The sequence below is a fragment of the Pangasianodon hypophthalmus genome, chromosome 10 (genome assembly GCF_027358585.1).
Source record: "Pangasianodon hypophthalmus isolate fPanHyp1 chromosome 10, fPanHyp1.pri, whole genome shotgun sequence".
Classification (NCBI taxonomy): Eukaryota; Metazoa; Chordata; class Actinopteri; order Siluriformes; family Pangasiidae; genus Pangasianodon; species Pangasianodon hypophthalmus.
The window spans coordinates 27,272,354-27,289,719 of NC_069719.1; the positions used below are offsets into that span (position 1 = coordinate 27,272,354).

The 17,366-nt window shown below is 39.5% G+C and overlaps 1 protein-coding gene across 1 annotated transcript in view; it reads right to left on the reverse strand.

Annotated features, from left to right (window-relative positions):
- Positions 1-340: 340 nt before the first annotated feature.
- Positions 341-17,366, reverse strand: part of sptlc2a (serine palmitoyltransferase, long chain base subunit 2a) — a 31,604-nt gene continuing 14,578 nt past the window's right edge. The window contains exons 7-12 of the mRNA XM_034308244.2: positions 16,950-17,055; positions 15,646-15,865; positions 15,375-15,501; positions 5,731-5,866; positions 4,797-4,926; positions 341-1,963 (exon numbers count right to left, since the gene is read on the reverse strand). Of these exons, the coding sequence (XP_034164135.1) occupies positions 1,844-1,963; positions 4,797-4,926; positions 5,731-5,866; positions 15,375-15,501; positions 15,646-15,865; positions 16,950-17,055 (839 nt within the window). The 3' untranslated portion in view covers positions 341-1,843. The remainder of the gene's footprint in view (positions 1,964-4,796; positions 4,927-5,730; positions 5,867-15,374; positions 15,502-15,645; positions 15,866-16,949; positions 17,056-17,366) is intronic.

Sequence of the window (17,366 nt, forward strand, 5' to 3'; positions counted from 1 at the left end):
TGATGCTGAGGCAAAGCGAAGTTCAACTTTATGCACTTTGTAAGAGACATCCGTTTACGTACGATTAATTTTGACAAGAAAATAAAGTCAGATTTGAGGTTCCTGGTTTAGATTCACACTTAAACTGTACGTACGTGTAAACGTCTTCTGCTCTATATTACTGTAAAGATAGTGACGGAGTCACTTCATCCATCCTGTGAAGCTTGTAAATGAAAGAAAGAAAATTCATTTAACTGTACAGAGAGCTGGTTAGAGTGTGGGCCTTGAATTTTGACCTTGAGACACTAATTCAATGGTCATGCATCACGATTAGGGAAAAAAAAAAAAGTACAACAATACATAACAATATTCTTCCTTTTATTATGTAATATGGTTTGATATTTATACAAGTTATATACCTTCTTTAAGCTCTCGTGTTTTACAGTGGGTCTTTTTTTTATTTAAAGGACAAGAAAACAAGGCCATCTACCAACACATTTCCCAACATTAACGATTTTTTTAACAAATTAAATTTAAAGATGAATGCATAAAAGAACAAGGACAGTGATAAAGAACGAAGGAATGAATAAGTACAGGACGAGGCACGAAAGCCACAGTGTGTTCATTTCAGCACCTTTTTAATAAAAAAACTATTCTGCGTGCATTTGGAAAGGTTACGGATGAAGCTTTCTCATCAGTAGTATTCGCACTGAGAGCGTGCACACTGTGGACTTGCGTGCACGTTTTTCGAGGATTTCTGGAGCTGCCAGAGACGAAAAAAAAGTCATGTTTTTGTGAAAGAACAAAGAGAAGAAGTTATTATTCATAATAAATAAATATGTACATGCACACAGCAGAGAAGCAGGGAAAGCACATGAAGCAGGTGTTAAGACTGGTGACACGGATAAAGACAATAAAAAAATAATAATAATAAAAAAAAAAAAACAAGACTCAAGTTAAGACTTTCCCATAAACCCTACTTTTTTGGTAGTTCATGATATTCTGATTTTAGACTTTCAGAGTCTAACTGAAACTTAAAAGGTTGCTAACAAGAATTTTTTCTGTATACAAGCCTCTAACATGTTTCTTTGGGAGTAAAATCTTACATTGACAGACGTGTCTCTGGAAACTTTTTTTTTTTCCTAAAGTGCAACTTGATCGATGTTTGAATTCTCAGAAACAACGATGTGATAGATGTGTGCGAGCCGAGCGTGGATTTTTTTCTCGAAAACTCCATCGTTGTGATTGATATTTTAGGAGAGGGAGAATAGAAATAAATAAACGTTAGAAGAATGACAGACACCAGACGACAAGCATTGCGAATCGAAACATAAATATATGTTATATTTAAAAAAAAAAGAAAAAAAAAAAAGCTGAGATTTTTGCTGAGTGCTACCAAAAAAAAAAAAAAAAAAAAAAAGAGTTGCTTTAACAAGCCAGCGTCTCTGGGACTGATCATTTGTTCCCACCACCAGTCTGGTCCCACTTATTCGAAAAGATGCTTTGTACGCGCGAAAGAGCGGTTTGAGGGTTACAGTTACATATGGTTTTAGCGAGCACAATAAGCAGTCCAAAGCATCTTGTGGTTGGCAGCGAGGAATTAAAGCTTTTTTTTTTTGTTTTCGCCCTCAAATAAATGTCACAATGAGTTAAGGACAGATCTTGAATGTCAAAGTGATGGATGAGAACTGACAGAGAGAGAGAGAGAAAGAAAGAAAGAAAGAGAAAGCAAGCCGTATAATAGGAGCTCCATGTTCTTCACAAAATCATGATGAAATTAAAAAGACGACATGTATTAAGTGGTTCAGTGAAGCTTGTGGAAGGACAGAGAGCAGTGCACGTTTCCATCGAGGCTGGAAGGTGTTCAGTCTTCACACTCCTCGTATGTGGTCTCGTCATAGGGCCGATCGAGAGACGGGAGGATTCTGTGGCGCGAGTATTTCACCTGCAGCAGGTCTCCCACCTCGCTGATCGCACTCAGGGCCTACACACACACACACACACATAATATCATCAACACACACCATCGTTCGAAACTGCTAGTAGAATCACTTTCTCATATACATTTATATGAATGTTTCCATTTTTCAGGTCTCAAAAAACACTTTTCCCCTTTTCCCAGCCTTGTCTGTTTATTTACGAGTTCAATCTATCCATCATCTTTCTGACACCCAAGATCGCTTTACAAAGTATGTAACAAAATAACCTCCAAAAAAGACAACTTTAAGGAGTAAAAAGTGAAAAATAATACGAAAAATGTTTAGTATTGTCGTGGTATTACCGAAGGGGGAAAAATAATCAGTTCTTGGATGCACGTGTAAAGATTATGCATCAATACACACAAACTTGTTATACCTAAATATATTATTTCTAGTTAGTTTTCAAAAAAATATATATAGCACTGTCAAAATCCTTCCTTTAAACTGCAAAATCATCATTTTATTCTAATCTGTAATTCTTTACATTCTTATTTATTTATTTATTTATTTACCCGCCCACAGCACCTTGTGTGTCACTGATATTTATCTTAATGTGATATTCCTTTGTTCTTCATCTTCAAACACACAGAATGGCTTCTGGTTCACTATATACGCTCACTACACGGTGTAGAAGAGCTGAAACGAACGCAATAGGTTCATAAATCCACAACTTACAAATAATACCGCTTTCAGGGCGTATGCTTTGCTGGGTTTTATATTCAATTATGGAAAAAAATCGATACAAAAAGTGTATTAAGGTGTATTAAGTGCATTAAATTATGTATTAAATTTAGAACATGGTATCTAAATAATATTAACAAAAATTTATTATTTTTATTGAGATCTATTGCAATCTAAATAATATTTTAAATACTTTTTATTCATTATACTAATAAGGAAATAAATAATAAATACTTTTTATTATTAATTTTTTTTATTAATAAGTATTACAAAACTTGAATAGCATTCGAACAGTGAGATTCATTCTGACTGTTTTCCAATTTAAATAAAATAATAATGTTTATGTTTATTATGTTTTAAAGACAGAAGCGTTCGTACTGAAATAAAATGCAAAAATGAATAACCAGGATGGATGAAGATTTGTTTTATAGTTTGGTTTACAATCTTAAAGTGCCTAGAGATTCTCACGGTATAAAAAGTTTTAAATTTATAAATGGAATTATTCGTTTTTTTCCCCCTTGGGTGTGGCAGAGATGCTGCACAAATAACCCCAGGTTAATATTGTGTAAGTTATTATAATTATAACGCACAGGAATATTGTCTGTGGTGTGAACGAGGCAGTGAATCTCTAGATGTTTTCTAACTCTAAAGCTGCCCGGATCCACCCCGAGGTCAGGTGACAGTGGCACATGGAGGTGTGTGAAGGGGAGGAAGCTCGCAGATGAGAAAAATCCGCAAAAAATCTCACCGGTCACGAGTGAGGTTCAAGAGGAGAGAGGTGGCAAAGTCATAAATAACACCTAGAGGATCATTAGCAAATGGCAAAAAAAATAAATAAATAAAAATAAATAAATAAAAAACAACCAAAAGGCCAAGAGGTACATCATACACAGATATTCTGAAATTCCTCTGATTCCTGATGATGTCAGAGCTGAGAAAAAAACAAACAAACAAACAAAAAAAAACACCTCGCTCACAAAGAGACCCTCACGGACACGATAAGCGGTCACATCAAAGTTAGGCCTGTTTTCTTAGTGCCGAGGAGGAGGAGGAGGAGGAGGAGAGGAGGAGGAGGAGGAGGAGAGGAGGAGGGGCGATTTTTCAGCGTGCTTAAAATCAAGGGTCCTTGGGGAGGCAGATTAAGATGCTCTTTGATCTGCTGCCAGAGCAGCCCCCTGTGGCAGGCCCTTCTTATGTAAACCCATCGACTGAGAGAGCCGAGAGAGCTGACACTGTCAATTAATTTACGGCGCGGGACACTTTGAAGACGCAGCCTCGCATTCCTTTATCAGTGATTGCGTTCAAACAAAGAAAGGCGGATGGAGGTAGAGACAGTAAAGCACACACTGGGGCTCGAACTCTTGTTGTGAGATGTAGCCATGAGTGGTGTGTGTGTTCTCGTTCATAACCTCATTTCCTACAAATCAGGGATGGAAAATGTTAAAGGAACACCTCGACAAGAAAATGTATACCTGCTTCAAATGACGGGATTGAACATTTTTACGTCAGTTTTATACAGTCAATAAAAAAACCTTGTTTTAAATAGTGGCACTTTCGATCTCTTTTTCAGCACAGAGTGATGTGAATATTGTAGTGGCTTTATTAAAAGCTAAATCAATAAAACTGAAAAAATAAATAAATAAATACAAATTACTACTATTGAGATCCCATCTGTAATGTTAGTGATGCACACCAGACGCGAGATGCTGAGACATGATTGGTCAAAAGGTCTGCTCTGCGTATCAGCATAGCTAATTTCCGAAATGAAAATCGAACGCAATACACAAACCTCAGCGTAGTGCTTGTTTATCCTGGGGAAAAAACTACAAGTGGATTTGGAATTTTGATATTTTTTCCCCTCCAGAGAAAGGCATGATTCGCTGTGATGAGACATAATTTAAAGACTTGACACCAAGGAATTCCTAAATTATTAAACAGTACAGTATGTTTCACATCATGGGCAACATCGCAGATGACTTGCCTTGCAGCTGGAACTACCGTCAGACCTACTGTTACAGAACCTCAATCAACACCTTCTGACCAATCAGCATCGAGAATTCAACAGAGCTGTGGTGTGAAGAACCACGGAGAGCTGCAGTAGTCGTGTGTTGTGTGTAGTAGCTGCAGTGTTGTGTGTAGACGTGCTGCGTTTATTACCGTGTCCAGTGTTTCTTTGGTGTGAGCCGCAGACACGCAGAAGCGAGCTCTGGACTCGATGATGGGCGTGGCAGGGAAGCCCACGACAACCACACCTATGTTCCTCTTCAGCATCTCCCGACCAAACGCCCTGGACACAACACACACACACACCACAAGAATTATAGAATAATAGTCATTTCTACTTCCCACACGTCTCGGCTAACTAATTAGACTAGCATGCTCTGTAGATTCGATACTATTATCAGTAATACAGATTAAATAAAGTTTGATGTAAATCTGGTGATGAGGATGTTGTTTACAGAGAATCAAGAGAATTTAAGCTGCAAAACATGGTTAAAGTGGGACGTCACATCAAATACTGGTGAATCCTGGTATTTTATAAAAAAAAAACAAAAAAAACCAAAAAACTTGTTGCTACTTTTGGGAACATCGGTAAGGAAATAGGTCGTAAATTTCCTCATAGTCACTCACTTACAAGAACACTTTGTCCTCAATGTTTGTTTTTTTTGTTGTTGCTCGACCCCCAACTTGTGTCCTGATTGGTTAAGGCTTGACGTCACTCAGCGCTTTTCTGAAACTTTAGGAAGCTCTGCTGTGACTAAATAAACGTCTGCGGCTTTCCATAGGATTATGCAGAAAACATGCACTGGTGGTTGAGAGGGAAAAAAAAGGCTAAGTGTGAAAATCTCCGTAGAAGACATCTGTCCTTTCAAGTGGGACTTGCTCCCTACCTAGGCAGCCTCTTCCTGAAATGGGATTGACAATATTTTTTGCTAACAAGGATGTGTGTGCTGAATCGGACACTATATTGTAAAACTGATCGTATTTATTATAATTATATTCACGCAGCAAGTCTGCATTTGTAGAACTTTCTGGAATGAATTTGAGCACTGCCATCTTCTCTGATTTTAGCTAAGCGGTGGGCACTTACCCGATTTTGGCGGGCATGTAGAGCATCATGGGAACTACAGGTGAATCATTGTTGCCGTAGATGATGAAGCCCATCTCCCTCAGCCTCCTGCGGAAGTAGTTTGTGTTTTCCGCCAGCTGCTGGATGCGATCCCTGCCTGGAATTTATGTTAAAAAAAAAAAAAGAAAAAAAAAAAAAAGACATTTCAAACACTAAAAGGGAGTGTTTTGGACTTGGCGTTAATCTGCTTTTTCCACGGCCCTTTCATGCGATCAGACAATTAAAAAGTTACCAATCCACAGGACTCATTATTGAAGTTAATAGGAAACCTGACCATCTGAGCTATAAACTTTATCATCGCACTGGAGGGAGAGAGAAGCATGCAGCCGGTCCTGATCCATTAAAGCGGGAATATTTTATACCTGCTGATTTTATAGGACTTCTTAAAATTTCCCCTGTGATGTCATTGAACCACGGACGCTAGTTTCTACCTCATGTTTGCAGCATGAGGTTTTATCGCACTTGAGCTCCGTGTAAGCCCATGTGTCCTTGCCAGAGATGCTAATCAGCAGGCGAAAAACAAAACCTGTGAGCAACAGAGGAGCTCTTCATCTAACTGAGATTGGACGGAGAGGCAGAACCGCTGTAAACAAACAACCATTTTGAAAATCAACAATTTGCCCGGAGCTGATGGATTCGATTGCTCTCTTTGGAAAGGAGCGTGCCTGCTTCGAGAAGGCCTGCTTTGTTATGTATTGCAAAAGAATTTGCGAGAGACCACTGCATGATCTATTTGGAAGAACTTGCATTTCTGGATGGCAGGTCAAACTTTCCTTGCATGCCAAGGAATGGCACTAAGGAATTTCCTGTTCTGTGCTAATGTCTCACCTTGGTGTCTTCTACGTGTCGGATGTGTCATTATGCTGCACTTTGGACAGTGAAAGATGAGCAATCAATAGATCTGCTATAACAAGATGTCTGGAGACTGAAGTCTTCACCTTGAATAAGGTCTCAGATGTGAAATCTTCCCAACTCGTGACTTGGAGACAGGTTTTACTTTACAGAACTGAGGGTTTTTTTTTTCTGAAAGCAGTAATGTGGGTAAGGGATGGAACAAGCCAGGCAGACTTGCAAGTGCATGTTGGGTGGGTTGTATCTGATGAGTGCTTGCGTAACGAGACTTGACTCCCTGTGAAATCGGAGTTCATGTAAACTGGCTTCTGACAGATACAGCAATCTGTACGAGTCGTGACCGGGTCACTTGCTTTGTGGTAATGAAACAAAGCTCCAACGATAAACACTTTGTTTACACGTCCTCTGCCATCGCTCTTATCCCAGGGTATGTTTCTAAGAACCAATCCACATTTCCACCAGCTTCAGATCTGAATCAGCCATCGACTTTTATTAATGAACAACTGTGCAGAATTTTTTTTTTATCCTATAACGTCAAATCTTTCAGTAACATCAGGATAGGTTTCTGTCATCTTGTGCATAATCACTGTCAGGTCTTGTCAGCCTTAGCATTATCAGTGTAACTCCAATTCAGTTTGTTGCAGTTACCAGAAAAATGGTTGATACTTCCGCAGACCAAATTTCTGCAACAAGCGTGCCAGTCCTTGCCATGCATGGAAAGATCGACAAACAAGAACTAAGGCTTTCAGAACTGCGAGATCGTGCAGTGGTGAAACGTCTCAAAAAAATTCTTTCGTGATGCCTCACAAAGCAGGCCTTCTCTAAAAACAGATCATGCAGTGGTCTCTCACAAATTCTTTCACAATAAATCACAAAGCAGGCCTTCCAAACGAGCACTCAAATTCATCTGCTCAGAACAAACTGTTGATATTTCAAAGGTTGTTTGTTTATAGCATATTTCTGCCTTGGATAATTTCTCTCCCGCCAATCGGAGTTGGATGTAGCTTCAAAAAACTCTGGAGACGAACCTCCCTGGACTGCTCAGGTCTTTTTTTTTTGGCATTCATGTAAAGTTGATGCCAACTGGAATCCCGTGACATCACTGGTTCTTGGTTTCAGAACTGAACCTGGATTGCTAGCTGAGAAAAGCGTGAACCACTGAATCGTATCGTGCTAGTGTCTGTACAGAGGTTACGGTCAAGGCAGAGCTTGATGAATACCGGACATCTGCTTTGATTGAGATCAGAGATACGTGCAAACCAGCAGCTATTGCTGCTGACAGCCATGGGTCAGGACGTGATTATGACCTTTTCCATGTCCAGTTCCTAGGAGAGCCCTTAATTAATGGCGACATTTGCACCAAAGAAAGTTGTTACCCAAACTGTGTTAAACGAAAAGAGCATCTGAAAGCAATAAGGTTTCGAGAGGAACTTAAACTGCTGGACTTCCAGCCCTTGAATGGGCGAGCAGGTCCTCCAGGAGGTGGGGGTTGGGGTGTGTGCTGGGATGGAGAAAGGGTTCTCCAAAGTAAATCTTTCTGGGGTACCCTTTCAACAGCTAGTTTCACAGCGCACACCCCCCAATAACTCCTTCCAGACACGGGGCTGCAGGATTTGAAGCAAGGGAAGGGCCGAGAGAGACCGAAAGAGCTTCCAGATGTGGGGGGCCGCTTCCCCTGTTTTTTTTCCCCCCCGAAAAAAAGCCAGTTCCTCTGCACTTCCTTTTCATCTAAAGGAGCGAGATAAGTACAAACATCCATGTGAAGTTCAGGGTCTCTGGAACAGGGCAAGGCGAGGCTTTGCAGCAGCTTCCAGGCTTCTCTTGAGTTTCAGCCTTCCGTTATTATGAACCACATCTCACCAATGAGAGCGGACCATTATCTCTACAGTGAAGCATTTCACAGCCGTACAGCTCATTCACAGCTCATCATGCGGAAGATTAACGAGCCTGGACGGGACACCGGATACGATTCTATATAAAGCTTGCAAAATCTAAGCTTGATCTCGTTACACCACGGGCCAATCGTAGTCGCTTACTGCTTTAGGATTTGGAACGCTACTCGGGTTATTATTGGTTGTTTGGGTTTCACATAAAATTAGATTAGAGAGCAAATAGTACGGCGCATATATCTCGCATTTCCCTGCTGAAAGACGGACAATTTGAGGCAAACACACTCAAGTACCTAAAACACATGTTACTGAGTTCACTACCCAAGCTGGTCAACATCTTCAGACAGAGATGGATGCCTGATGTTTGTCAAGTCCCCCTATACACACACACAGGGGCAATTAGGCTCCACAATGACCCTCAGATACACCGATTCCAAATACCAGGACACAATGAGACAGGCAGCTAAGTGACCAGCTAAAAGTGGCACATTCCTGGGTATAGACTACCGCAGAGTTTGGAAACTAAAAAATTATAACCACATCACATTAAATAAAATAAGTCTTCTTCTGTGGGGTATTTAATAAACATTTTCGGCATTGTTTCTGTCACTTTTGGAGATTTATATTTAAATCAAAACAGTCAAATCTCAAAAATACAGACTATGCAAATCATTTTAGAAAATCATTTTACAAATATGTAAAAAAATAATTGCATTTTAGAATTTTAAAGATTCAAACAGTAAAAAAATTTATCTAACTATCAAATGCTTGTTATAAAAATCCCTCATAATATTAAAAAAGTTACCCATGATATCTCGAAAAAAGTGTATCATGACATAGTTTACAAGTGTCACAATATGGATATATGGTCATATCGCCCAGCCCTGCATGTGTACAATTAAAATATATGAAATTTATATTCAAATACAGCTTACAACTCCATAGACAATAGAGTTCTTCACTGAGCCTCTTCGAAGTGCATCTGCGAAACGAGCCCAAGAATTCTTCAGCAGCTGTCGGCTCCTTAATCCTGACCTCGTACGTTAGCAAACAGGTATCAGCTCCGCACCAAATACTAGCACGTTTACTTTAACGATGAAATCAAACGACGCCCGAGTGACCAAAGATTACGGGAGCTCCACGCAGCTTTGAGGCTGGCGCCCAAAGCAAACCTGACACCTGCGTAACAGCGGGGTTAACGGTGCACACGGAGACGCGAAAGCACATTTACAGCTGATGGCAAATTGACTCGGAGAATCTTAGCCCGCTTTGAAAGTGGTATTGAACCAGGAGTGGAACATGACCTGCTGAGCAAAGCCAATACCGACTCCTCCAAAGAGCATACACAGATCACACGACTGACGTGGAGGAATGCTGATTTAGGAATAATATATAGGTTTAATATAAACGTCTGGATAACCTTTCACAGCCTAGCAAGAAGAGCTGACCGTGAAAATTGAGCCTTTATCGTTACTCCTTATTCAAAATAAGGAAAAAAAAAAAAAAAAATTTAAAATTAAGACAGATGAGCGCTGATTTTTGGTATTATTTTCTGGTTAACTTGATGCGTTGTTCAAAAAGGACTGCTTCAAAAATTAGATTCAGTGTACTTCAATGTTAGTAATTAGTTTGTTGAAATCACCGTGTCGGTTCATCAGATCACTATTGCATGTTTTAAACTCAATTCTTTTTTTTTTTTTTTTTAAAGAATAACTTGCCATAGTGCCAATTCTTTGTATATGTGAAAAGTTTGCCAAAAGCGAGATTCTAAAGTTTTGCTTCTAAAGTTTTAATCACAGTTAAAAACTTCCAGTTTGCATTATTGCATTATTATTATCATTATTTTTTGCCATTTATGTAATTAACTTGAGTAGCTGGAGTTGTTGTCATGGCAACAAAATGACGCCACGTCCAATCCCCTTGCTGTTTTTTTGCTTCCATGGCATTTTGGGAATCAGTGCTATGCTGATTTCTTGGCTTTCTTGCTTCTAAAAGAGATTTTTTTTGACTCATTGTGGCTAAACTGATCATATAAAAAAAGAAATAAAATAAAAGAAGAAGTAATAAAAATAGTATGAACATACAAATACAAAACACTCCGAATAAGACCTGCCTTAGCCCTTTCCACCAACGGTGCATGGCCTGGGAGCTATGTCTAGCTCTTAAAAACAATAAATTAATTAAAAATTAAAAACACACTGCTGCAGTGCCAATGTTCATACTTTGACCACCCAGGAACAAAACTTAACCATAAAATTTCTTCTAAAGTTTAAGGTGACGTTAAATAGCCTGTTGTAGTATAATAAAGACTTGAAAACGAGGCTGAATGAGCCGAAGGAACCTGAAGACGTGTGCGTTCCCATGAGGCTATCTACCTCACTGACCTCCACTTGATTAGTTTTCTTTGAGCCGCCACCTCCTCCCGCCTAAACACACACTCGGCCAATTGTTCTTCATGCCTCCCCACGTAATCTTTCACAGATGCTCCGAAAGAAGTTAATCTGTAATGATGTCATTAGTTAATCTGCAACCTGCTCTTTTGCTGTTAAACTGCAATATCGCTGCTGTTCAACCATAAAATTCGAAGAGTCGTTCGGAACTGAAATCGAGCGAGCTGAAACATTTACAGCAATAACATGATTAGCTACGTTAGCGCAAAAAAACAACAACGTGACACTATCAATAGACAGCTTGTTCTGTGAATAATAAAGAATCAAATCTTCTCCAAGTAGACTGGAAATTTAAGGGTAGCTGTTGAATAACGGTTTCATGATTTCCCCAGCAAAATGTATTCATAAAAGAAGTTCTACGTAATTCGTCCTTGCAAAGATGGAGCGACTTTTTAGGAAATTTGTGGTTATGCGTCACCTACAGAGACACGTAAACACACGAGGGTTTGCAAAAACCTTCAAGAAAGCGTTAAATCCCTGGAAATATTTTCATACGACGTTCTTTCATTTCTGTCACATCCTAAGACGTCTATCTTTTGAGTGTAACTGTTATAGTTTTGAGCACATTTTACGTTATTTATTGCGTATTTTAAACGTTTACTGACCAAATTCAACAACTGGCCCTGTAGACTTTAAAGCTTTTTAAAGCTTAATACTTTTTCAGTAAAAATATTTCGGATGGTTATCTTTATCAGCCGATACTTAAGGTTTCAACATCGATATCGGAAAAGGAAAAGTTGTATCCTGCCATCTCAAGTTTGCGTAAATGTTTATTTGCGTACATGGTTTATTGAATTCACCGGAAATACTTCATTTCTGTTTTTCGAGTGTAATGATTGTAGTTTCGAGCATATTTTAAATCAGTTATTGCACATTTTAAACATTTATTCACTGAATTCAACTAGACTTCTATTAAACGTGAGTTTCTAGCTTATCCATGTCTAAGCAGACCTACGCCCCCTAGACCTAGTATTGAACACACTATTTTAACTGCCCCTACATTCTATTCTACTTCTATACACGAGTTTTAAGTCTATAGATTTTCTGTTTTGTTTTTTTTTTTCTCTAGTGCAGGGACACTTGTGTGCATATGCTACAGCTGTGATAGATTGAGATTAAATTTAAAAATGCTGGAGCATTCCTTTAATGAGGAATAATACTTTAGCCTGGTCCAGGATATTAACTCTCCTGCACTTGCAGCTGTACCTGTACCAAGCACAGGGGTTTCAGCGTGATCCTCTCCGGATCAGGAGAACCCGCTCAGGGCCGCGTGGAACAAAAAGGCTTTTGTGGAACCCACATGTGCATGAGAGATGGGCAAAGCCTCCTAAGCTGGCCTACTTTGGCTCATATTAGTCACAGTGAACACTACCTGGGCCTGACACGCCTGGACGGCCTGTTTGTTGTAGCTGCCGGCCGTGATTGAGTGGCACAGGAGAAGAGAAGCCGTATGGAGAGTCCAATCAAAGAGCCGGATCGGGCCCGAGCTGTGTGTGGGTAATTGTTAACACATTTCTGGAGTTTAAACTCCACGAGCTAAATATTTTACCTGGACGCCGCCTGTACATCTGTAGAAGCAATCAGTCTTATTTCAAAAGCAATGAGAAATTGTGCAAAGTCAAAAAAAATAAAATCTTCTCCCTCCTCTTCACTCACTCTCTTTGAAATACCCAATTCTGAATCAGGTCCAAGCTTATGTGCGGCATCTTGAGCAAATAAACGTCTCGAGGGCTGTATTTGCATCGTAAAATAAAACAGCCGCTAAAGCAGTTAAAAGAATGGGAAATGTTGACAGTGCGTGCAGTTTAGTCATGCCGTATCACGTGAGTGTTTCGGGTCCAAAAACAAAAACAAAAAAAACAAAAAAAGAGCATATTGTCCTGTTTATGGTTTCAAGATATTTAAAAGAATATTTCAGGAAAAAAATGATCTCTCTTTTCTTCTTTAGTTTTGAACTGCAGCATATCCGAATGTTTAGAAACTTGCTTCAGAAGACATTTTTAAGCTCTATAATCACATTAAATTAATTTAAATTAGCTAGTTTGTTTTGTCCAGTTTGTTTCTGTAGTTTTGCGCTAGAGCTACAAGCCACAAACAGTTTATAGCTACCAGTTTAGCATCGCAATCATCTCAAACAGGCTAGATTAGAAGATATGTGCTTCATCAGATTTCTCGAATCTCATTGGACAGAAAGTGTCGAACAATTTTTTTAGATTAATGCGCTCGTTCTAACACATTATCGTTTCTATAGAAACAGCTCATTTACAGGGACTTGTACAGTGGACACTCCATAAAAACGGATTAAAAACACGTATAATTGTTGATACGGTGATGTTTTTTGCAAGAGGACGTTTATTTAACATTTATGGAAGGAGTCTCCAGTGTCAGAGCTTTGTAACAGTTTCCTGACATGGGAGAGTTTACGCTTTGTGGTTTCTCGGTAAGCTGTGTTTTGTCCATCTGATTAACTTTAAAAGAGGAAAAAACGAGAGACTGGTGAAGGAACGACTGTTTATAGCTGCAATAACTTAAGTGAGAACAGGATCTAACTTTTTTTCACAGATGCTCCACAACATTAAACGTGACAAAAAAACGTGTAAAATGTATATTCTTAAATTTAAAAATGTTAGTGCTGGCAAACTGCTGTGGTATAAAAGGAATAAAGCACTTCAGGATGTGAAAATAAACGTCATCACTGATTATTTTCCTGTAACAGCACAATACAGTGTGTTTCATTCCTGTGTTTATGACAGGATAGTGTTTTGTTAAAAGGACAAAACTATGATATGTACATTACAGTTTTTTTTTTTTTATCTACTCTGATATTTTGTGAATGCTTTACAGCTTATTAGCCAAAACTAAGCAAGTAATGCTAACACATCAAACATATCTATTATGATTGGCTCCATTTGGAGAAAGGCGGAACACTGCGTACACTTCATCGCTGGCTCGCTGTTCCCGCACAACGGATTACCAGAAAAGGCCCGCGTTTTTTTTTTTTTTTTCTCCCGCTGGCTTACGTCTGTATTCGTTTCACACACTAAAGCCACAGATAGGAACTGATCCAAGATGTGGAAGCAATCATAACAAAGCTCTGTGTGTGTGTGTGCAGTGGTGTGGAAATGCTGGCACTCCAGGTAAACGGCTTTCACAGGAGGAGTGAACTCTACACTAAAAAAAAAAAAAAAAAAAAAAAAAAAAAAAATTCTGAACACAGTGTCCAACACTAATATTAAATGTTTCTTTTTTTTGACATATTATGACACCATTAATGTTTTATTCTTATATACTACAACATTTTTCACTATGCGATGTGAAAACACACATTATGGCTGTACATAGGGTCTAGTGCTAGGTTAGTCCTGCCCCCTAGTGGCACACAGTATCAGGCACAGGTGTGAGTACAATTGCATCATGGGTATTTCCCACAACTTTTACTGTTTCAGCAAAGCTCAGAAACTGTTCAATACCCCACCATTTTTAAAGATTTTTTTTTTTTCCCCATTTTGGCGTGTGCTTTAAATATACAATATAAATACCCCATCTTTCCTAAAAACTAATTCCCATAAATGATTCAAAGGGGAGAAATAAAATCCTTACATGTCTAAAGAATAAAACACTCCATGCCATGCTGTTCTAGGAAAATAATCAATGACAAGATGGTGTGATAAAGAAGAATCACTATTACCACCCTGAAGTTGATTATTTTCCTATTAGCATGCACCGAAGTGTTGTATTCCTCTTAAACCACAGCCACTTGTCAATGATGACAAGCTGTACTTTATATCCGTTTATAGTTACGTTTCATGTCTAGAACGTAAAAAAAACAGGTTAGTTCCTGTCCTCACTGACGTTATTCTAACTATAAACAGTCGTTCCCTCACCAGCATCTCTTTTTTTTGCTTCTTGAAATGACAACACTGGAGACTCCTTCCATACGTGTTAAATAAAAATCTCCACAGAAAACGTCACCATGTCAACAGGCATGTACAAGTTCCCGTGAATGAACAGTTACTACGGAAACGAGAAAGTATTAGAAACGAGTGCAGTAAACTATACACACCTGTGATTTGAACCTGCACTACTGTCAGAGCTGCTGCTATAGAAAACGAATCAGCAGCTTCTGACCAATCAGAACGGAGAATTCAACAGCGCTGTGGTTTCAAAGTCAAATAAGAGACGTAAGGTGATTAGTAGAACCTTGTTTAGGTCTCAGACATCAATAGGTGAAGTGACGTGACGCATTAGTGAACAAAAAAAATCTCACTTGGCAAATAAATTTCGCAAATTCTTCCTGTTCTTCTTTCCTTTCCTTGCATCATTTCCTCGGAGAGCGAAGAGCTAAAAAGCGAGGGAAGGAAAAAAGGGAGGCAAGAAAAGAAAACAAGGAGGCGTAACAGCCCGTGACTCTTACCTATCGTGGTCCCGTCCTCTCCCATAATGCACTTCATAGAAGTGATAATTTGCTCCACAACGGGAGGCGACATGGAGGTGGCGTACACGGCACTGTGAGAATGAGAGCGCAGGTAATCTATCAACTCCTACACAAAGAGAGAGAGAGAGAGAGAGAGAGACAGAGACAGAGAGAGAGTTTGAAAAATAAAATCAGTTATCGAAAGCTACAGTTACGACTATGATGTTCGCTACATTCCTACACAGAACCCACAAACACAGACGCTCAGCACCTTTCTCCCGCCGATGTAACCCCCCGCTGCGCCGAAGCTCTTGGTGAACGTTCCCATCATGATGTCCACGTCTGTGGGGTCGAGGTTGAAGTAGTCGACCACGCCCCTACCGCGGGACCCCAGAGCGCCAATGCTGTGAGCCTCGTCCAGGTACAGGTAGGCTTTATACTTCTTCTTCAGGGCGATGACTTCAGGCAGGCGTACGATGGAGCCCTCCATGCTGAGGAAATGGGTGGAGTTAGCTACAGTCAACGTTTCAAAGTTTAAATAAAGTTTTTATTTAGCATTTGTGGAAAATGTGCATTTCCAATTAAGCCAGTTAAGAGTCTAGGGGTCCAAGCGCTAAAGTGGCCCCCAAAGACTGATCACTTAAAATCCATGGACATGTCAAATGTTTAACTGTGGCAACACTCAAATACCTCAAATGTGCAATGTACAAGCACAATTCAGCACGATTAGTGTTAGCAAAGGAGCTGTGTTAGATGATGGTTTAACAATGTCAAAGTCAACTGAACTGTTTTTTTGCCAGCGGTTATCCTCAGTGGCTAGACATCCTGTCATTTTGGAGTCTAAGGATGGAAACAAATGTTCTTCAGGTGGAAAAAAAAATTTGTCATTGGTTCAAAAAAAGTACAAGTTCATGTGAAATCGCACATAAAATTGTGCTGTTGGCCGAAGAAAAAAAAAAAAAAAAAAAAAAAAAAAGCTACATTAATGTTATCAGCTGCATAGTTCTCGTTCTGGAGAGTACTGGAACTGTTTAGTTCAGAACACAAAAGGCTGAATGTGTTGGGAATGCAAAGGAGGAACCCTTCCTGGAACGGCATAGTTCTCGTTCATTAGAGTACTGGAACTCTTTAGTGAAGTGAAGTGAAGTGACTTGTGGCCAAGTATGGTGACACATACTCGGAATTTGTTCAACAAAAGGTTCTGAATATGTTAGGAATGCAAAGGAGGAACTCTTCCTGGAACTATGTAGTTCTCATTGTTTAGAATATTGGGACTGGGTAGTTCTCGATCTTCAGAGTACTGGAACTCTTTAGTTCATCATAAGGTTCTGAATGTGTTTGGAATGCTAAGGAGGAACTTGTCCTGGAAATGTGTAGTTCTCCTTCTGGAGAGTACTGGAACTTTTTAGTTCATCATCAGGTTCTGAATGTACCTTAAAACCTCAGAGAAAACGTGTGTAACGTATTCCCTTAAGAGCCTGTTTGGAAAATACAACATTTTGTGCAATTAAACACTCCTCGAGGACTTGTTCTCTGACGTAATTACAGAGCACTAGATAAAAAGCTCATATGTACCTATAGATGCCCTCCACCACTATGAGGATCTTCTTCCAGGGCCGGTGGGTTCTGGGCTGGCCGTGCACTATAGCGTCTCTGAGCAGCTTCTCCAGGCTCTGCATGTCTGCGACGAGCAAAACAGAGTCATAAAAACACACCCATAAAAAGCCATTCAAATATTCAGAAATTCATTAAGCTGTAACAGTGATCTAATCATATTCAGGCTGAACTACTTAGCAAGCTCATGAACGATACGCTGACCTGAAACGGCCTTGAGCACGGCAGAGGAAAACTCCGGTGATTACAGGCTACACTGGGTTTGTAAATGTTACTTTAAAATAAGAGGAAATTACAACGCACAAAAACTAGAGATCTATACACTGCGCGGCAGATGTGGACCAGATGTGTGCCATATCTTTAAGGCCATTTTGGGTT